The 21,842-nt window shown below is 49.3% G+C and overlaps 1 protein-coding gene across 1 annotated transcript in view; it reads left to right on the top strand.

Annotated features, from left to right (window-relative positions):
* Positions 1-3,520: 3,520 nt before the first annotated feature.
* LOC144807626 (E3 ubiquitin-protein ligase TRIM39-like) overlaps positions 3,521-21,842 on the top strand; it is a 272,702-nt gene continuing 254,380 nt past the window's right edge. Inside the window, exon 1 of the mRNA XM_078673250.1 lies at positions 3,521-4,607. Within this exon, the coding sequence (XP_078529376.1) occupies positions 4,194-4,607 (414 nt within the window). The 5' untranslated portion in view covers positions 3,521-4,193. The remainder of the gene's footprint in view (positions 4,608-21,842) is intronic.

The following is a 21,842-nucleotide window of genomic DNA, read 5'->3' as shown; positions in this document are numbered from 1 at the left end:
TATCCACTATAGTTCTCTTCTATCAATAATTGGGTCGCGTGATATATCCGATTTAGACCTCTGCAAGAACTTGTCGTTGCCTGTTAGGGTATCATTTTGGACTCTACTGGTACTGCGAACTCTGGCACCAGGGGGTCTTATGCCGGGAGCAGCAATACCAGGTGGGCAGTTAGCTCACATCCAAATATTCCCTGGGCAGCTTTTGCTAGCAAAACCTGGCATCCTTGAGTTCTTATTATCTAAGTTACATAAGTCAATCAGGAAACAAGGTGTGGTAATGAAATGCATCCATAGCAGTAGACAGTAGATTTTTAGAGTGTTTATGGAAAGCACAAACTCCAGACTCTGAACATACAACAATGGTTGGAATTGGTATTACTAATAATAGTGCATTCCTAACCAAACAAACGCTTTTTGGAACATTAGGATAATGAGACTGGTGAAAACATAAGGCTCCAATCCTATAACTTGCAGTTCGCAGGCAACTCTGTGATGACATTTAATAGCTCACAGTACTACATTAGGATTGTAACTTATAAACTGAAGTAACAAAAGTATCTGTTACAAAAGCGGAAACACACTGAGCTTATCCAACTAGCAAGAAAATACATTATTTTCCGGTATCTAATGGCACGAGCGAGGCGCGGCTTAGGCAACGCGGCGCAATACCTAGTTCCAGTTTGTATTACATGGCGCGTACATTTTGACACGGAAGAAATGCATAGCGTACAAATCTCAGGAAGTTCGGGAGCACCGCCGAGGCTCAAACCCGGGACCCATAAAACCCCTCTCGGGCACAGGATGGAAGCATCCCCGAGCTGAGTCAGACCCATGCCGCGGCACAAACCCGGGTCCCTAATGTCCCCTCGCGGGCACAGGGTAGAAGCATCCCCGAGCTGTAACCGGCCCGGGCCGCGACCCCCCCTCACCCCGCAAAGTTCTAAACTGTAGCTCCCGCAGACTGGCTGCCGACCAGGACAAAGCTGGCGAAAGACACCATGCTGCAGAAGGCATTCTTTATATCCATGAAATTATATTCTGGCCTTAAAGCATTGCCGCAAGCACACGGTTAATACAGAATAAATGCAACAAGCTGAGTTTATGCCAAAGTAGTTATATGAACGTGTCAAAAGATCCCACATAATATGCGGCAGGCAGCATCCCACATGCAGGATATACTGTACAACGCAGGCTAGAATTGACTCGCGGTGGACTAACGAGCAGAAATAAACACGGTCACTCGCTGACGCACCCAGAGATTACTGCCTGAACACGTAGATACCTGAGTATTTGACAAGGCCGACGAAATTGTGTGAGCATCACATACAAGAGGAGCCGGATACCGCACTACCCTCGGACTCCATACCGCGGCAGATTGCAAAATGTAGCGGAAGAGAGCACGCCTTAAGGAAAGTAGAAATTGTTAAGTATACCATTATATAACCGTAGGCAGGGTGCTGTCCAACGTGGAAATATGTAAATTATGTATATAAACACGTAGACGACACCTAGCGATATGGGCACGGCGCAACGTATACACCCTGGGGCCCCGAAAGAAACAGGGGCCAAGTTGTGCCCGGGCCAAGCGACTACCCGGTGAGACCACGAGGCCTCCGGACCTACAGCATCAGCCCCACTGGATGCGCCACCCCCTTCCTCCGATCAGTGAAAACCCCGATTAGACAGCAACAGTTCAGGAAGGGCAGCCGCAATGTCCAGACAAATTTGGGCCACAGCACCACATCGAGTAGGAGAGAGGGATTTTTCAAATGGCCCGAGCGTGGATCGAACCCGCGACATCGGCTTGAAGGAGCCTACCTCACAAGCCCCTTTCCGCCAGCTCCTACGAATCGCATCTTGACCACGATATGACCGTGTTCCCCGTGACGGTAAGTGCAACCTGCACGCGGCGCCCTCACACGACAGACCTGTTCCACTCAGGGCCTCCAGGTCAAATGCGCTTTTCATCTCAAAGGCATCCGAGCGTAAAAATAAGCGCCTAGAAACTTGCCCTCATACGCACAAAACACATCTTTGCTCCGGGGGGGCCTGTGAACGGGCGCCATGATTCACGGCCAGGACAAGAAGACGCTGGAGAGCACAGCCTGGGAGTAAAGGCCTTGTCCAGCTAACAAATCATCGTCCTAAACAATCACCCCCGAAGCTTTGTTACGCGGCGAGTATGCGCCTGTTCAACCCCGGGCCTCCCAAGTCAAAATGCAATTATTCGCTCAGAGCTTTAGCGCGATTACCTAAGCGCTTAAAGACATAGCTCTCCCACTAGCTCCGAGAGGCCTGGGGGCGGGCGCCAAGATGCATGGCCAAATCAAGGGGACGCTTGCGACCACGGCCTGGCAGTGGGATCCTGCCGGGCGAGCAAATCATCAAACCAAACAATCAAGCACCTCGGGACACGGAAGGGAACAGACGAGACGGAAGGGGTCACCCGCCCGGGCCTACACAAGTGGCCCCACGTGCCCCCCCCAACAAAGGAACCTGCCCGCCAACGCTTCTCCGTGTGAACGCAACCGAATCACCTCACTCAGAAGAAAACCATGGGCATCAGACAATACTTGATCGCGACGCAAGACCGGACCTCTGGGCGGCGACCAGAGGTGAGGAAGAGTGTCCCAACATGGAACTGCGACGTCCGGAGCGGCAAAGAGGCCTCCCCAGTGGGGCAGAGGTCTAAAGTACTCCAGACGGCTCCTCCCAGCCGCCCCGGACGTGCATCACTTACCAGTCTCCACCAACCAGGGGAGACTGCCTCAGGTGAGAAAACAACTGCGTCATGCGGGGGCGGGACAGCCCTCCGTGACTAGGAGCCCGCCCTCCTCGGGCAGGCGCAGATTAAGGGATTTGCCCAGAATCACAGGAGGTTTTGGCGTTGTTACCAAGACTCGAACCCAGATCCCGAGGTCGAGCGCCTTAGCCGTTAGGCTAAACCGTCTTCTTTTCCGTATTTTAATACTTTGTCATTGCCTTTTTTTTACCTTTACCCTTTAATATTTCGCTCGTTTTGATATTATTTTTCCCCTTATTTGAACCTCTGACAGTTTTTATTCTCTTCCTCTCATGTTATTTCGTTAAAATTCGATGTGCTTCAGCAATAGTTTCTTTGCTTTCACGTTTATTAACTTAATTGCCATTTCCATTACGGTTCATTCTATTTATTTCTGTCTGTCTCTCTTCGTGTAAAAGTTTCTGATTATTATTTATTGCCAGAGCCGAGTTTGGCGTCCTGTTGAATCGTGTATCCCTGCACTCAGCCCGAGCAGTGATCAACTGCCTCTGTCTGAACCTGCCCGGGCTGAGTTTCATTTCCGAAAAGTGCCGAAGAGCAGGGGATACAGGATATCGTGGGGATACCACATAACTAAATCAGAGGATCACGCACGGCCCAGCCTCTCGTTCACTCGGTGTGCGTGACACGCCGCTGACTGCTTCGAAGTCCCAACCTTCGCCAGACTGTGTGTTGTATTTACACACTCGTACAGAGGTTCAGGTGAGAAGTTTGTTTATTGATCTTCTTACAGGATCAGGGGCCAGGCAGCAACTCGTATGTTGAGCTGAGAAGGGTGAAAAACGTACAGGAAAAGCACAGGAGACCATAGGAACAGAGGAGTCAGTCCTGTTCTGCGCCTGTAACATGAACCAGGAAGTCCAGCGCAGCCAGAGAGGGTCAGACACAGGGAGGGTCAGACACACAGACACACCCACTGCACACAGAGAGGGACAGCACCCACTGCACACAGGGAGGGACAGACGCACAGACACAACCACTGCACACAGAGAGGGACTGACGCACAGACACACCCACTGCACACAGGGAGGGTCAGACACACAGACACACCCACTGCACACAGGGAGGGTCAGACACACAGACACACCCACTGCACACAGGGAGGGTCAGACACACAGACACACCCACTGCACACAGGGAGGGTCAGACACACAGACGCACAGACACACCCACTGCACACAGGGAGGGTCAGACACACAGACGCACAGACACACCCACTGCACACAGGGAGGGACAGACACACAGACACACCCACTGCACACAGGGAGGGTCAGACACACAGACGCACAGACACACCCACTGCACACAGAGAGGGACAGACACACAGACGCACCCACTGCACACAGAGAGAGAAACTGAAACTTAACTTCACTTCCTGCGTTTCTGCATCATGGCGGCGGCTCAGCTCGGAGATCTCCAGGAAGATGTAACTTGTTCCATCTGTTTGGATTATTTTACGGATCCGGTGATTCTTATCGATTGTGGACACAACTTCTGCCGCTCCTGCATCACCGCGAGCTGGGGGGGAAGAGATGGAAACCTCCCCTGTCCTGAGTGCAGGGAAATATCATCTGGGAAAAACCTCCGACCAAACAGGCAGCTGAAGAACATGGTGGAAAAGTTAAAACAGCTTCATCTGCCCCCAGTGAAGCCCCCGGAGGAGAATCTGTGTAAGAAACATGACGAGAAACTGAGGCTGTTCTGTGCACAGGATCAGAGGATGATATGTTTGGTGTGCCGGGAGTCCAAGGAGCATAAAACTCACTCAGCAAGTCCCATAGAGGAGGCTGCCGAGGAGTACAAGGTACGTCTGTGGGTATTCAGGGACCAGAAACTCAAAATAGTAACCCCTGCTTAGGAGCCTGCAAAGGTGTGCATGTTGTGTATGTGTGTGTGCGCGTGTGTGTGTGTGTGTGTGCTCTTGTGTGTGTGTGTGTGTGTGTGTGCTCTAGGAGACAGCAGAAGAGCACAATAGGTCTGTGGAAATTCAGAGATCAGAAAGTCACTCTGTGCTTCACATCAAGGGGCAGCCTGAGCACAGACCCTGAGTGTACAAATGTTCAGAGGTCACAAGTCACCCTGTGTGTCCCACAGAGGAGGCTGTAGGAGGGGACAAGGAAAGTTTGTGGATTTCGAGGGATCACGAGGCACCGCGTGGCTCTATATAGGAGGCGGCTGAAGAGCATTATGTATGTGCCTCTGATTACGCATCATATTGCACTCAAAGAGAAGGCGCGACAAGGTCTGTGTGTGTGGATGTTCAGGGTCCCAAGTAAAGACATTGTAGGTTCCACACAGGAAGTTGCAGAGGAGCACAAGGTATGTCTGTGGATTTTCAGGATATACAATTAAATTCCTTTGTTAAGTCTTTTAAGAGGAGCCAAAGTTTCTTTTAGGGTGTTAAGCGATCCAAATTCACACTACGGATCCCATAGAGAAGGGTGCCTAAGAGCACATTGTGTGCATGTGGGTAGCCAGGATTCACAAGTGAAGACACACTGTGAGTCCAAAAGAGAAATACAAGGAATCAATGTATGTCAGCTTTCAGGGACCACAGGTTGTATACGTACTATGTGCGTTTGGGCATTGTGGGAACACAGGGCGGATGTACAGATGTTGAGGCTGAATATATTGTCTGACAGTACTGGTTTTATTGTCAGCAGTCACAGTTTTGGGTTTTACAACATGGTTTAAAAGTTGTTCCGCGAGGCTGGTCTTCTTTCCCTCAGGTTCGTAGCATTCATACGGTTGTTCAGCTCCTTCTTCCTCTGGGACGCTGTCTAAGGCTTGGGGTGTTGGCTCGCCCGTTGTGCTAGCTTCACCAGGAGGCTTAAAAAGAGGAAAGAAATGGAGGCCGTCAGTGCTGCTGGGACACCAAAACTAACCCTTCACCTACACCCGGTAGTGCATGAGGAATATAGACCGTAACTGCGTTGTAACATTCACAGAAAGTCAAGTCTACAACTGGTGGGTCTGTAGCGATTTTTAGGTTTTGGTGATGTTAAATCTAAGGTCAAGGGACAATCGATATTTGCCCGGCGGTATCGCCTCTTTAACCCACAAATTATTAATCAAATGAAGAGGCAGGCGCTGGCGACGGGAAGGCAGGAAACAAGGTTTATTCTCTCCGGAGGAGAACACATCAGTTCAGACAGCAGGTATCGTCATGAGGTGCTCTACCCGCATCTCTGAGGCCTGGCCTTTTATACGCAGTTTTATTGCTTTATTACATACAACACATTCTTGGCAATGCTTTGATGTACGGAAGGATATCCTCCGAATCTCCCCCTCAGGCCCGTTCCCACACACATTTACAGTTGAAGTCCTCACCCCGGTCACAACAGGTGATGACTACCGCGCAGCTGGACATTCCGCCGATTCATGGAATGTGGGGGTTTGGTCGGATCTCATAGGGTGAGGGCTGTGATCAACTCGGGGGGTCCTTTGACGAGGGAAGCTTTCTACTGTACGGGGAGGGGCAAGGAACAGTATCGGCAGAGCTAGGTGTCGGCCTGGGAACGAGGAAGACAAACGGGCACACAGGAAAAGGGGATTTGTATCAAAGAGGGCCTGGGACCATGAAAGGAAGGAAGGGAGGTGTCGCGCTGGGGACAGGATGGGGTTCTGAGGCAGAGCTGCGCTGAAGAGGGGTTTATGACCCAAGGCATGTGCGAGCGGGGGTTGTCAGAGTGCGGGCTTTGTGAGGGAGGAGGGCTATGCTGGGGGCCAGTGGCATGCAAAAGGGTTGTTCTGATCGAGGCACCTAAGATGGCGGGTGCGCACGACAAAAAGTGTGGCGTCAGGGGAAAAAGGCAAGATGGCGTAGATAATGTTTACCAGACCGTACTAATTTTCCACAGTCCTCCCTTTAACATATCCAGACATCTTGCTGGCCTATTTCCAATTCATGTCGACTGTGGTGGTCATAGGAAAAGAAGTAGGTACCCAGGTGAAGGAGTTATAAACATTACATTTTAAAATCTTTCATCTTAGGAGGCGGGTCTATCGATAAAAAAAACTCGTTTGCAGGAAAGCCATAGTAATGCAATAACAGACAAAGATGATTCTGTAGTGAGAGCATTGGGTACATTTCATAGCTACTTATAGTCATTCGGAATGTAAATTAATAGGTCATTACATATGTGAGTTCTGTTCATGTTTGGTTGGAGCATAATTAATACAATGGTGGCTGGGGGAGAAATGAGACGCAGTAGAAACGATAATTGAGGGTGTCAATGTTCGAAGTTAATGAGTTCTCAGCATTCGTTGTCGTCTTTTGTTGGCGCTGTGGAGCACCGGCGGTGGAGCTACGGGTCCAGCTCTATTCTAGGTCCCGCGTTGCAGGGCACGACTTTTTCCTCGCGTTTCTGGTCAAAAAGGTCCTTTTCGCCCTGTGTCCTTTGAGTTGATTGTCAAAAAAAGGTTCAGATGGAAGAAGAGTGTGTAGTCCATAGGGTAGGTCGGAGAAAAAAGGGGGGATGGAGCTGGGCCAAATCGGGAACAGATCAGGGGGGCGGAAATTTCAGGTAGGCGGGCTCATGACCGAATTCAGAGAGCGGGGACTTTTTCGGCACACGTTGAACATTGAGCAGGGGTATCAGGTCAGCCCTTTCCTCTCACTTTGACGGAACAGTGCCTCGTCCTGCAACTCCTTTCTGTCGCGGTCTCGCCTCGGCCAATGTCGCAGATGTTCCACGATCTGTAGTCAGGCCACGTGCTCCCACATCCGGTCCTTCTTTCCTCCGACAGTCGTACCCTTAAATGAGTTTGAAAAGACAGTCTTTAGAGAATTGGCAGAGGAAGGTAATCACATAAGTCTATTTCTCTCCCAGCTCCAGGCAAAAATGGAAACGTCCGTTATATTAGGGTTCGCAACTAACTTATAAATGATTGATGATGGGCCTGCTGGATTTACTATAACTATCCTTCACAGCTATTTCTTTGGTGTTTGTTGGTCGTGGGACGAGATCTGGCACCTTTTATTGCATTACAGTTACGTCAGTTCTCCTGACGGAGACCCACCTTCTTAATACGAGCCTTACGAAGCTATACCGTTCTCCAGGGCTTTATATTTAGAAAGGGTGCTGTGTGCTATCACCATGGTCTGACAGGTATCTTGCTGAGGGACGAACATAGGCTAAACATTTTTCATTCTATCAATGCATCCTGCCTTTCAACTAAACATTTTCGCTTTCAACAGGGTTCATTGCAATGATTTCTTCGCTTCGGTAACTTTGTAAAACATCATTCTGGTTCCTACGTAGCCTCTTACGGCCTGACTACTTAATTAGAAAAGACAGGGGTCTTATGGGAAACAACTAGGGACATAGAAAACTGTGGTAAGGGCGTAAATAGACCCATCTCTTACGACCGGGGGTGAGGGACAGTTTTATAACCCTCGTCTGGGGCAGCTGATACGAAACAGGGGGCGTTCCGGGAACATGAGGATGTTTCGATCACCTTTACTGTTTGGGTATTGCGACAATTCGGGACGGGGAAGGTCGCGTTATCTGAGGCATCTTTTTATAACACAGGAGCCGCTGACATGTAGTTCCCTTATTTCGGGTCAGATTAGGGAACCTCAGTCGTCTTACCTGTCCTTTCCCTAATGGCCAAATCTCGGTTTCATCAATTTTTAGCAGAAAGGAGAGGTAGTGACACGGCGTCAGGGTGATTTTTATTTAGGATAAATTTTGAGCAAATACTTGTGGTATTTGGAGCCAATTGGTGGTGCACTAGGGGTGGCGGTTTGCCAATTTAGGTGCTAGTCGTTCGGAAGAGCGAGAGAGAGAGAGAAAGAGAGAGAGAGAGAGAGAGAGAGAGAGATGTGCAACAACAGGCTAAATAGTACACGTGCGACATGGGGAGTGGCCGTGCATTAAGATAGGCTATTCAGCGCATTATACAACATAAGACATTACGGGTCTGTGTTAGAATGTTGAAAGCATGCAGTTTGGGATGGACGAGCATTAGGCCGGGTACAGGGGACATGCATCGAGTAAAAAAGGGCACCATTGTGTCGCATTTCTTGCATTCCCGGTCCTTTAACCAGTCAAGTCAACGCGTCAGTCATACACAAACATCATCTCATAGTTTCGGACATACGTGACAGGCGTCCACCCACGCAACATGGATTAAGGGTGATCGCTTTCATCATGTCATACAATTTATTGGCTCTTTTGGTACAAGAGCAGTTTGTGGGTGTGTTTAGGTGCCACCAGGCAGTGTTAGTCCGCTTCGTGTATCAGACATGGCGAGGCTTCAGATCTTCACCATACCTTGGTCGTGATGCCGATGTGGCCTGCAGGGGGGGGAAAAGGAGGGGAGGGGAGGGGGACAACATTCGAGCATATCAAAAGCACGGGTACGAAGGTCTTTTACTTACCTCATACTCGTCTTATTTCCTTCGGGATAGAATCCCTGGGGTTGTGGTTTCTGGAGCCAAGGGGGGGGGGGCAGTGTGTCCTTATAGGCTGTGAGTAGGAGAACGTTAGAGAATCAGAAGCACTTAGCGCGAAGTTTCTAGTTGGTAGGTGTATTTAGCTATCGGGGTCCTTAAATCTCTTCCAACGCTGTGATGTTCTAGGGTTCATCAGCTCTTCGGTCAACTCTGTTCCCTAGTACCTTTGAGTGTCGTATCTTTATAATATTCTATTATTTACATCGTTTCACTTTACCCATCCTTTATATTCCATCTTTTACACCGTTTCACCTTACCCAACCCCAGAAATCGAGGTCTTTCTCCATGCGCGAGTCCCTGAGTCAGTCGCATATTTGACGGCAGAGTGTCGTGTCTTAGATTCGATCCTCCATCCGGGGCTGGGCAACCACTTCTATAAACCTTAAAGAGAGAGCAGAGTAGGGTGCACAGAAAAAAAACTCTCCCGCCGATCCCACATTTTAAATAAAGCATGCAATACCCGTTCATAGTTTTGAAAACCTTTATTTGCACAATCGTTCAGCATGTTGATAGGACAGTGTGATCGGGGTTGGCCGGATACGGTAATGGCTAAAGTGCGTACAGTAGAGGGGGGGGGGGGGCTATCTTGTAAGATTAAAAACATGTTTAAAAAGGTTCATTCATTCATTTGCAGGGAACTAAAAACGTCTATCGAATAGTTGAGGGACCAAGGGGCATTCATTTCATAATTGGAAACACAGTTGGACTAGTTGTAATCAAATTCCTATAGGTATACCATGGGTGTGTGTTATAAGCGAGGTTACATGATAATATCATAATGAATCGTACATTGAAAAAAACAGTTTTCACGGGGCCCTTCTACATGTTCATCGAGTGAACCCTCCCTCTTTTTCGTCAAGTGTACAAAGGATCATATATATTTTTCGGAACATCGAGTCTTTTTAGCTAAAAAAACACCACGAGGTGTTCGTGAGTTCCTATTGATACCGGCGCCATTTTGGGCGGGGCCGGGTTAGTCCGGAAGTAGCGTCAGGGAAAAAAAATGTCTCCTACAACCGGCAGTTGGACCAGAGTCCTTTTCGGCAGTTCGAGAATTCATGCTAACAGAAGGAGTGGCTATGTCATGCTTATTTTGTTAGCGATCAAGGCAGTTGTTCCTCACCGGAAGCCTGCAGGGGCCGAGGGCTCCTGGGACTTTTGTAGAATCTTCAAGGCTGTGGGGGTGCTGTCGGAGGTGGGGGCTCGTGCCCCGGTGGGCAAGCACCCTAGTTACGTTGTTGTTCAAAGTTACTCTAGCGGCCGAGACCCGCCTTCCAGGGGGCCCAGACGCCATTTTGAGGCCTGCAGCAGCCGCCCTTCGTCGAGTCTGCAAGAGTGGAGGAGACCTTTTGGAGTGAACCCATGTCCAGTGCTGCGGAAGTATGGCCACCTACGGTGCATGTTCGGTGCTGTGCGGGTATTGGCGCAGCCATTGCATGCTCGGTGCTGCGCAAATATCGGCACCGTTGTATGTTCGGTGCTGCGCAAGTACTGGGGCGCCACCATGGTATGTTCGGTGCTACGCAGGTATTGGCACCACCGCCTGGCTGGAGGAGTTCGGCGCTGGGCCGGGGGCTGGGAAACCTCCTATCCGCGGAGGTGGGAGAGGCTCGTCCGCGTCGCCTCTCCCTCCCAGCCCGACCTGGACTAATTTCCGCGGAGGTATGTACAAGACATCCCTCCCCCCCAGAGTTGTCGCAGCCATTATTCAAGTGGCGCTGGGCGTGCTGCTGCGGCCATTACGGAGGGGAAAAGAAAGAAGTGTCCCTTCCTTCTCTGGGCCGGGCTTCCGGTGGATGTCGGCCGGACGCCCCTTGCTCTGGCCCCATGAACGGGTTCCTTGGCTCATCGGCTGCAGCCGGATCCAGTTGGCCCCAGTCCCCGGCCATTGGTGGCCGGACCGGGAAGACATGTGGCGGGACTATCTGCAACTCTCACGTGCCACTGTGGCCGGACTGGGGGAGAGAGAGAGGGGGGTCGAGGACATAGACATTCCCCCCCCCTACTACTCTTCGGTGTGGTCAAGGTGATCCCCTGGCTGGGTCCCACTGGCCCTTGTCTCTCCTCCGGCTCCACCCTATGTTACGATTTCCTGGCCGACTGTTGGCAGCAGGACCCGCCTTATATGGGTTGCTGCCGGCTGGGCGTAGCCGTAACCCTGCCCTACTTTGGAAGGTTCCAGAATGGGGGGCGAATGTTCTGCTGACTTTCATTTTCTAGTTTACCATTCTTGTTTCAAACGTTTTCTGTTGTTAGGGCATTGATAGGTGTTATTGTTATTTGTTTCTTGTTCGTTATGTTAAATAAAAGTTCAAGTTCATCAGTGGCCTACGGATTTCGTTTTCCCATTCCTTTCTTTCCAGGTTGTTCCATGCTAAAGCTTCTGTTACCAGAAGTTTAATTACCACGGTAACACAGGCAGAGGGATGACGCAGATTCATGCATCACGTACACACAAACTCAGACGGGGAGACAGTACAAATATTATATAAAAAGACCCAAGACAAACATAAAACAGTTATTGGCCATAATTATCTTATTTCTATATGCTGCGCATACTTTTTGTTAGAGCAATGGGGCAGGCTTTAGTTATATGCCTATAAGGATGCGGAAGAAAGGAGGTAGTAGGTTTTCAGACATTGGCAATATCCCTAGTCCTCTCGGCGAAGGATACTAGTGTAACCCTCACCTCGAAATACCCTAAACCTTTCCCTACTTGGCTATACGTAAGGATGCTTGATCATATGTGTACATTATTCTTTCTGGTTTCTTCGGGGTTTGTCGTCTGTCAATTTAGAGCTACACTGGGTTTTCCCGCCTTATCGTTGTTTGATCTATGAGGACTCGAACATGTCGCTGAAATCGGCTTGGCGAAATCTGTGCCATCGGGCATAATCGAACGTGGTGGTTCTATCTGGCCTGTCCAAGTCAATCTGATTCATCTTTGTCTCGCGCCTTTTCCCTTTCTGCCGGCCTGTTATTCCTGTCGGTCCTCTGCTCCTACTCACGTTCAGTAGAGTCGGGCATTGGGCTTTCCAGTGCCCGGCATATCTACAAAAAGCACATTGGTTTTGCCCTAAGTCTGGCCGTCCTGTGCGTAGTGTCGGGGGATTACTTTCGGGACGTTGTGTCCTGGGGTCGTCCTGTCGATATGTTCCCTTACCTGCTCTGTCCTCGTCTCTATTCTTTCGTTGCATTGCTTCTTTGCGCCACATACCGAGGCAGTCGAGCATAATGGCGTTGTCTTATTATCACGAAGGGCTATTTCTAACGTTTCTATTTTATCAAGATCGAAGGATCCTATCAGTGGCCACTGTTTCTCTTGACTTTCTTTGGTATACCTGTGCCACAGTTTACTATAGGCTATGGTAACTAATCCATAGTTTATGAACATGTCTTTATTAGGGGTGCCTTCCAGCGGAGCTAGATGATCCACCTCTAATAAACGGTCCGGGCTGAACCAGCTATCGACCAGTGGGGAGAAGACAGACATGACAGCTCACAACGAGGGACAAAAAGTCAGCACTGCCTATCTTATCACTGTGTGCAAAGACTAGACAGAATATTTCTATTCTACTTTGTTTGCAGGCAGTGAATACCTCATGAACCAATATCAAATGAACAAAAAGAGGACCAGTGGGAAGAATAAGTAGATTCGCAAAAGATCTGCGTCCTCTACCCTTTCACTATCTGCAAAGGGGAACCTGTTCTTTCCTGTTTGTAGACAGAGAATCTCCAGAAAACAATCCGCGAACAGTAGCTCGGGGTCAAAAACAGTTAATCAGTGGCCGTTAATAAATAATCGATTCAGTGGGGGAGAAAGATAGGCGCGACGGCTGCGTTACCTATCCTTCACTGTTTGCAAAGAGAAAGAGCCTACTGTTTCTTCGTGTGCAGACAGTGAATCTCCAAATAGGTCAACAAAGAGTAATACTAGTATTTTCTGAACAATTAAACAATTATTTTGTGTTTCGTCGTGTCTACACGACCTTACCCAGACCGTATGGACAGTTTCTTGTCTTCCGAATCCAGCGCCCGATCGTCCTCTTTTCTTTGTATTCCTCGCAGCACTCCTGATGGTTCCCAGTCAGGACCGTAGATCACTCGGGAGAGGTCTGATCGGAACCAGTGAAGTTCGGATGATCGGCTGCCAGACGAGGGTCTATTGGGCAAGAGCTCTCCCGATCGTTGCAGTCGTTCACTCTGTCGTCAGGACCTCTCCCACTGGATCCATGAGTCGCTGATGGGCCCCACGCTTGGGACGCCAATAGTTAAATCTAAGGTCAAGGGACAATCGATATTTGCCCGGCGGTATCGCCTCTTTAACCCACGAATTATTAATCAAATGAAGAGGCAGGCGCTGGAGACGGGAAGGCAGGAAACAAGGTTTATTCTCTCCGGAGGAGAACACATCAGTTCAGACAGCAGGTATCGTCATGAGGTGCTCTACCCGCATCTCTGAGGCCTGGCCTTTTATACGCAGTTTTATTGCTTTATTACATACAACACATTCTTGGCAATGCTTTGATGTACGGAAGGATATCCTCCGAATCTCCCCCTCAGGCCCGTTCCCACACACATTTACAGTTGAAGTCCTCACCCCGGTCACAACAGGTGATGACTACCGCGCAGCTGGACATTCCGCCGATTCATGGAATGTGGGGGTTTGGTCGGATCTCATAGGGTGAGGGCTGTGATCAACTCGGGGGGTCCTTTGACGAGGGAAGCTTTCTACTGTACGGGGAGGGGCAAGGAACAGTATCGGCAGAGCTAGGTGTCGGCCTGGGAACGAGGAAGACAAACGGGCACACAGGAAAAGGGGATTTGTATCAAAGAGGGCCTGGGACCATGAAAGGAAGGAAGGGAGGTGTCGCGCTGGGGACAGGATGGGGTTCTGAGGCAGAGCTGCGCTGAAGAGGGGTTTATGACCCAAGGCATGTGCGAGCGGGGGTTGTCAGAGTGCGGGCTTTGTGAGGGAGGAGGGCTATGCTGGGGGCCAGTGGCATGCAAAAGGGTTGTTCTGATCGAGGCACCTAAGATGGCGGGTGCGCACGACAAAAAGTGTGGCGTCAGGGGAAAAAGGCAAGATGGCGTAGATAATGTTTACCAGACCGTACTAATTTTCCACAGTGAGGAGGGGAAAATAAAGTTTAAGAAAACAAATCAAAACAAAGGAGGACAGTGCACTCAATGCCGGTCAGGATTAATTCGGCGTCTCCCTAAAGAGAACTCGATAGTGCCCGTTTTTACTTTAAGCTATTTCCTTCCCCCTCCTCCCTCGCAGATGGTAACCCCGTGTCCCCAGGACCCGCGTCACTCACCGGCTCCGCCGCAACTCTCCTGAGTTACGGCCGCTCTTCAGCTTCCTCCGGTGGACGCCACCACTCCTCGCAGTGCTTCTTCCTCCCACAGGTAACCGACGACCCTTCTTCCTGGGTTTACCTTGTTTTCACTGGTGTGCACAAAGGGTTTCCGGGGTCAACTCCTCCCACCTCTGACTTCGGGCCTCGCTGTAGGGAGACAGGAAAGGTGGGTGGGTCTTTCCCTTGGGTTGTGGTTTGTCCATATCCACCCTCATAGTTCCGTCTTTGATATGCGAGGGATGCTGGTCGCTGTAGTCCCGGTATGTGGGATCCACAGAGCTCGCCCTCTCACATCCCCTTCCCCTTTCTGTCTTACTACTAGGGAGTCTTCTCTGGGGATACCTTGATAAGTAGTCCACATTTCCTTGCTCTGATCCCTTTCTTTGTTGGGTTTGGAATCTGTAGGGTTGTAGGGCTAGAAACCACCTCAGTACTCTATCATTGTTCCCTTTATTCCGTGCCAGCCACACTAAAGGGGCATGATCAGTATATAGGATAAATTCCCTTCCCTCCAGGTAGTATCGTAGTGTTTCTATAGCCCACTTGATGGCTAATACCTCATTCTCTATCACAGCATAGTTTTGTACCCTTGGAAACAGCTTTCTGCTGATATATAAAATGTGTCTCTCTTCTCCTTGCTTCTTTACCTGGGATAACACTGCCCCTAGGCCTTGTTCCGATGTGTCCGTCTGTAGGACAAAGGGGAGTGAATAGTCAGGGCTGACCAGTACCGTCTCAGATGTAAGGGATCGTTTGAGGGACTCAATGGCTGTAGAATCTCCTGTTTGGGTTGTGCCAACCTTGCCTCAGTATTGGCTGTTTTCTGTAGTAAATTAGTGAGAGGGACAGCGGTTTGGGAAAAATGAGGGATGAATCGTCGTTAGTAACCAAGTAGTCCTAGGAAGGCTCGGGGATCTTTTTTTGTTTTGGGTAACGGGATTTGGGAAATGGCTGTCAATTTGGAATCCTGTGGTCTTATTACTCCTTCGCCTAGTAAATAGCCCAGATATTTGACTGTCTGGGCTGCCAGATGGCTTTTGGCAGGGTTGATCTTGAGACCATGATGTCCTAGGGCTTTTATGACCTGACACAGATGATACATATGCTGGTCTCAATTATCACTATATATGACTATGTCGTCTATGTATGCACCGGCATACTTTTCATGAGGTCGTAGGATGTGATTCATGGCCCTCTGAAAAGTAGCCGGGGCTCCATGCATCCCGAAAGGCAATACTTTAAATTGGTATAACCCATCAGGAGTTGAGAATGCAGTATTTTCTTTGTCTTGGGGACGTAAGGGTGTTTGCCAGTACCCCTTACAAAGATCTAGGGTACTGATGTATTTGGCTCTACCTATCTTTTCCACCATCTCGTCTACTCTTGGTAGGGGATATGTATCGATATTTTGTTTACTTCACGGAAGTCGATACAAAAGCGTACCGAGCCGTCTGGCTTCGGTACAAGGACTATGGTCGAATTCCACTCGCTGACGGATGGTTCTATAATGTCCATCTGCAACATCTTTTGCACTTCCTCACATATGGTAAGTCGGCGTGCTTCGGGTACTCGATAAGGTCTAAGACGTACCCATTTGCCAGGGGGTCTTGATGGCATGTTCCACCAAGGACGCTCTCCCAGGAGCCAAGGAAAATATGTCGCTAAGGGGTAAAAGGACATCTGAGTTAGGATTTGTAGGCAGGAGAAAATGCCGGATCGATGCACCGTTCGAACAAGGGAACCGCTACCGCTGCTCTTGCAACAATGTTCGGCACAGGTCCCTCCCACTTTTTCAACAAATTAATGTGATAAATTTGTGACGTACCTCGGACCGGATCCATTTGAATACGATACGTAACAAGGGTTACCCTGTCCACCACCGTGTATGGACCCTGCCACTGTCCTAGTAGTTTATGGTCAGAAGAGGCCTTCATAAGTGAGACAGAATCACCTACGTCAAAGGTTCTCTCCTTGGCCTTTTTGTCATATTGAGCTTTCTGTGCCGATTGTGCCTCTTCTAAGTTAGTACGAACAATGGACCTGATCTGACCCAAATGTGTTTTACAATGGGCTACATAATCTACTAAGGGTTTGGTGTTATCTGGTTAGGACTCCCATTTTTCCTGAGCCATATCCAGTAGTGTTCTGGGCTGATGGCCATATAGTAGCTCAAATGGCGAGTAACCTGTGCTCTTCTGTACTTTGCAGGCACTGCGAATAATGCTAAAGGTAGCATGTCCTCCCATTTCCTTGTTTCTAGGGCTAGGAGTTTTTTTTAGTGTGGTATTAAGGGTGGCATTATACCGTTCAACCAGCCCGTCTGTTTGTGGGTGGGAGGCAGCGGTTCGTATCTGATGGATCCCCAATTGGGCACACACCTGTTTCATAACTAGGGCTCCCGGTTTTATGGTATTTATTTTTCTGCCATTTCCGTCTGTATTTATCCATATTTATTTTTTGCAAATTTTATCTGTATTTATCCATATTTATTTTGAGTTTTGTGGAAAATGTAAGCTAAAATGTGCATATTTCCACATTTATTTAACCGGTAAATATGCACTCATGATTGAAGGTCTGCCAGGTTTCAGTGCTGTGAGCACTCACAGAAGATAAATCGGTGCACTTATATGAAAAAATGCAAATTTCAATATCAACCGTGTGCATATATACTGCTGTTCAGCCTCATTACTAAAAATCCTTTCTTTTTTAACCTGCTTATCTATCTATCCACACATCTATTGGCCTGGCAGTCTTGACAGGCAGTATTTAGAATTGCTCAAAAAGCAACCCAATTTCCGTTTTTATCCACATTTAAAAATAAATACAGACAAGAAAATGAATGATTTCTGCCTGTATTTATCTGTAAAAATCAGTAAAAACGGAAAACTGGGAGCCTTATTTATAACCTTTGATACGAACGGGATTCCCTGGTCCGTTAAGATTTCCTTTGGGAATCCTACTCTTACCATAGCCTTCGCAATGTTGGTGGCATCTGGGCGGCGCATGGCTATTGACTCTGGAAACCGAGTGGCATAATCAACTATGACCAAAACGTATTGACACACACTTCGAGAGGGCAACAGGGGACCTATAATGTCCATCCCTACTCTGCGGAATGGCTCTTCTATGATCGGGAGGGGATGTAGGGGCACTCGAGGAGGCTTATTCCGGTTATTTCTCTGACATATGGGGCATTCCCTGCAATACCTTTGAGTTTGTTGGTAGATGCCCGGCCAATAAAATCGCTCTGTAATCTGTTTTTCAGTTGTGTCGGCTCCAAAGTGTCCCCCCAACAAATGGCTATGGGCCAGGAATAACACCTTCTCCCTAAAGGGCCCAGGGATCAATAACTGGGGTGTTTGGGCGGGGTTTCCCTTCTGATACAACAACCCATTTTTGATGAAGAAATAGGGACCTACATGTAAGGGATCCTCTTGATCTAAGGCGGTGTTCCATGCTTCTTTCAAAACGGGATCTTCTTGTTGAGCAGCCCGAAAGTTCCTGTCCGCTTCCCAAGGATTTTCCTCTGGCAATACAGGCAATAGGGCAGGGGTCTTTCCCTTCTCTGCTCTTCTCTGACTTCTGCTCTTCCGGGGGTTGGAGTCTGGCCATTCTGGTTTTTCTTCCCCAGCAAACGGTGCTGCAGCCCACCAATCCTCTTCTTTACTCTGGGTTATCATCTGGGGAAGTTTCGGATAGTCAATCCCCAGAATGACTTGTTCAGGTAAGTTAGGAATGAGTCCCACTTTTAAGGTGGTTCCAGGATCATTCTGATGTTGAATTTGGACTTGGGTAGCAGGATATTGCTTAACATCGCCATGCACACAAGGTATAGCAACAGCTCTGTCGATTTGTCCAAGCCAGGGTTCCAGGTCCTGGGGTCTGAGAACACTTTGTCGACAACCTGTGTCAGCCAAAGCCATGGCAGGTTGTCCGTTCACCGTTACTGAACAATGATACGGCGGGAGGCTTTACTCAGAGGGGGAACAGTAGTAATTGCGGGTCATTCCTATTTCTATAGGTTTTTCTTTCTGGGGACAGACCCGCGCAATGTGACCCATCCCGCACCAGTGGAAACATTGTGGTAATGGGGGTGGTGGTGGTCTGAATACTGGGGTACTGGGAATTCCGGGAATGAGGGTCAAGGGTTCCGGCTTCTTTGGAGGTGGGGGACGGGTGGCTCTATGTATACCCGAGCCACCGGTCTTCCATGAAGGGTCAGCCTTTCCTTATTGTATCTCTTGTGCACGGCTATAGGTGCTAGCTAATTCCACCGTGGTCTCAAGAGTGAGATGGGCCTGTTGTGTGACCCATCTCTACATAGGCGGGTGAAGGGAGGTCAAGTACTGTTCAAAATAGATCTTAGACATAGTTGCTGGCTTCAGCCATCGATCTATCATGTCCTTCACCCTGAAGTATAGTGCTCTAGGGGTTTCTTTTATCTGCCTTAGTTTTATCCGGTAGGATTCATCGTTCACCCCCAGCCTCTCTATAATACACTGTTTAATAACGGCGTAGGCTGCTTGTAGATCGCCTGAAAGTAGGGGTCTCAAGTACTGTCCCCATATGTCTGGAGGCCAAGCCGCTGCCATATATTGTCTGACAGTAGTGGTTTTATTGTCAGCAGTCACAGTTTTAGGTTTTACAACACGGTTTAAAAGTTGTTCCTCTAAGCTGGTCTTCTTTCCCTCAGGTGCGTAGCATTCATACGGTTGTTCAGCTCCTTCTTCCTCTGGGCCACTGTCTAAGACTTGGGGTGTTGGCTCATCCGTTGTACTAACTTCACCCGGAAGCTCGCAAAGAGGAAAGAAATGGAGGCCGTCAGTGCTGCTGTGATACCAAAACTAACCCGTCACCTACACCCGGTAGTGCATGAGGAATATAGACCGTAACTGCGTTGCAACATTCACAGAAAGTCAAGTCTACAACTGGTGGGTCGATAGCGATTTTTAGGTTTTGATGAGGAGGGGAAAGTGAAGTTTAAGAAAATAAATCAAAACAAAGAAGGACAGTGCACTCAATGCCGGTCAAGATTAATTGGGCGTCTCCCTAAAGAGAACTCGATAGTGCCAGTTTTTACTTCAAGCTATTTCCTCCCCCCTCCTCCCTCGCAGATGGTCACCCCGTGTCCCTGGGACCCGCGTCACTCACTGGCTCCGCCACAACTCTCCTGAGTTACAGCCGCTCGGTGGACACCACCACTCTTCCGTCCAGTGGTCGACTGTCTACTCCTCTTCGTCTTCTCTCAGGTCGCCGTACTCTCGCCCAGCGTTCTGCTCCGCGTCCTGCTGCACTCCCGGATTCGTCTCCTCGCAGTGCTTCTTCCTTCCGCAGGTAACCGACGACCCTTCTTCCTGGGTTTGCCTCGTTTTCACTGGTGTGCGCGAAGGGTTTCCGGGGTCAACTCCTCCCACCTCTGACATCGGGCCTTGCTGTAGGGAGACAGGAAAGGTGGGTGGATCTTTCACTTGGGTTGTGGTTTGCCCGTATCCGCCCTCATAGTTCCGTCTTTGATATGCGAGGGATGCTGGTCGCTGTAGTCCCGGGTATGTGGGATCCCCAAAGCTCGCCTCTCACAGGCATCCTTCTCTTTAAGAGCCTCGGATAAATTTTGATCAATTAACACCCCAAACATACTTTGTATCCTCTTAAAGATTCAGTGACTCACCTGTGAATCCTGAATACCCACACATATCCCCAGCTTAGTACTCTGTGGAACCCTATATAAGGCTGGTCTACCTTTGGTTGTCTGTAGTCCGTTGAAGACCCTGTATGAGATTGGCTCTTGTGTTCTGTCTGTGGCTGCCTGCACTCTGTTGCAGGCCCTGTATGAGGCTGGTCTCTGGTTCTGTTCTCTGTTGCAGACCCTGTATGAGGCTGGTCTCTGGTTCTGTTCTCTGTTGCAGACCCTGTATGAGGCTGGTCTCTCGAAGTCTGTTCTCTGTTGCAGACCCTGTATGAGGCTGGTCTCTGGTTGTCTGTTCTCTGTTGCAGACCCTGTATGAGGCTAATCTCTGGCTGTCTGTTCTCTGTTGCAGACCCTGTATGAGGCTGGTCTCTGGTTGTCTGTTCTCTGTTGCGGACCCTGTATGAGGCTAATCTCTGGCTGTCTGTTCTCTGTTGCAGACCCTGTATGAGGCTGATCTCTGGCTGTCTGTTCTCTGTTGCAGACCCTGTATGAGGCTGGTCTCTGGCTGTCTGTTCTCTGTTGCAGACCCTGTATGAGGCTGATCTCTGGCTGTCTGTTCTCTGTTGCAGACCCTGTATGAGGCTGGTCTCTGGTCTCTGGTTGTCTGTTCTCTGTTGCAGACCCTGTATGAGGCTGATCTCTGGTTGTCTGTTCTCTGTTGCAGACCCTGTATGAGGCCGGTCTCTGGTTATCTCTTCTCTGTTGCAGACCCTGTATGAGGCTGGTCTCTGGATCTGTTCTCTGTTGCAGACCCTGTATGAGGCTGGTCTCTGGTTCCGTTCTCTGTTGCAGACCCTGTATGAGGCTGGTCTCTGGTTCTGTTCTCTGTTGTAGACCCTGTATGAGGCTGGTCTCTGGTCGTCTGTTCTCTGTTGCAGACCCTGTATGAGGCTGGTCTCTGGTTGTGTTCTCTGTTGCAGACCCTGTATGAGGCTAATCTCCGGCTGTCTGTTCTCTGTTGCAGACCCTGTATGAGGCTGGTCTCCGGTTGTCTGTTCTCTGTTGCAGACCCTGTATATGGCTGGTCTCTGGTTCTGTTCTCTGTTGCAGACCCTGTATGAGGCTGGTCTCTGGTTGTCTGTTCTCTGTTGCAGACCCTGTATGAGGCTGGTCTCTGGTTGTCTGTTCTCTGTTCCAGACCCTGTATGAGGCTGGTCTCTGGCTCCGTTCTCTGTTGCAGACCCTGTATGAGGCTGGTCTCTGGTTCTGTTCTCTGTTGCAGACCCTGTATGAGGCTGGTCTCTGGTTCTGTTCTCTGTTGTAGACCCTGTATGAGGCTGGTCTATGGTCGTCTGTTCTCTGTTGCAGACCCTGTATGAGGCTGGTCTCTGGTTGTGTTCTCTGTTGCAGACCCTGTATGAGGCTAATCTCTGGCTGTCTGTGCTCTGTTGCAGACCCTGTATGAGGCTGGTCTCTGGTTGTCTGTTCTCTGTTGCAGACCCTGTATGAGGCTGGTCTCCGGTTGTCTGTTCTCTGTTGCAAACCCTGTATGAGGCTGGTCTCTGGTTCTGTTCTCTGTTGCATACC

Source organism: Lissotriton helveticus, unplaced genomic scaffold (genome assembly GCF_964261635.1).
Source record: "Lissotriton helveticus unplaced genomic scaffold, aLisHel1.1 SCAFFOLD_463, whole genome shotgun sequence".
In the NCBI taxonomy this organism is placed as follows: domain Eukaryota; kingdom Metazoa; phylum Chordata; class Amphibia; order Caudata; family Salamandridae; genus Lissotriton; species Lissotriton helveticus.
This window is presented reverse-complemented; position numbering and strand designations above follow the sequence as displayed.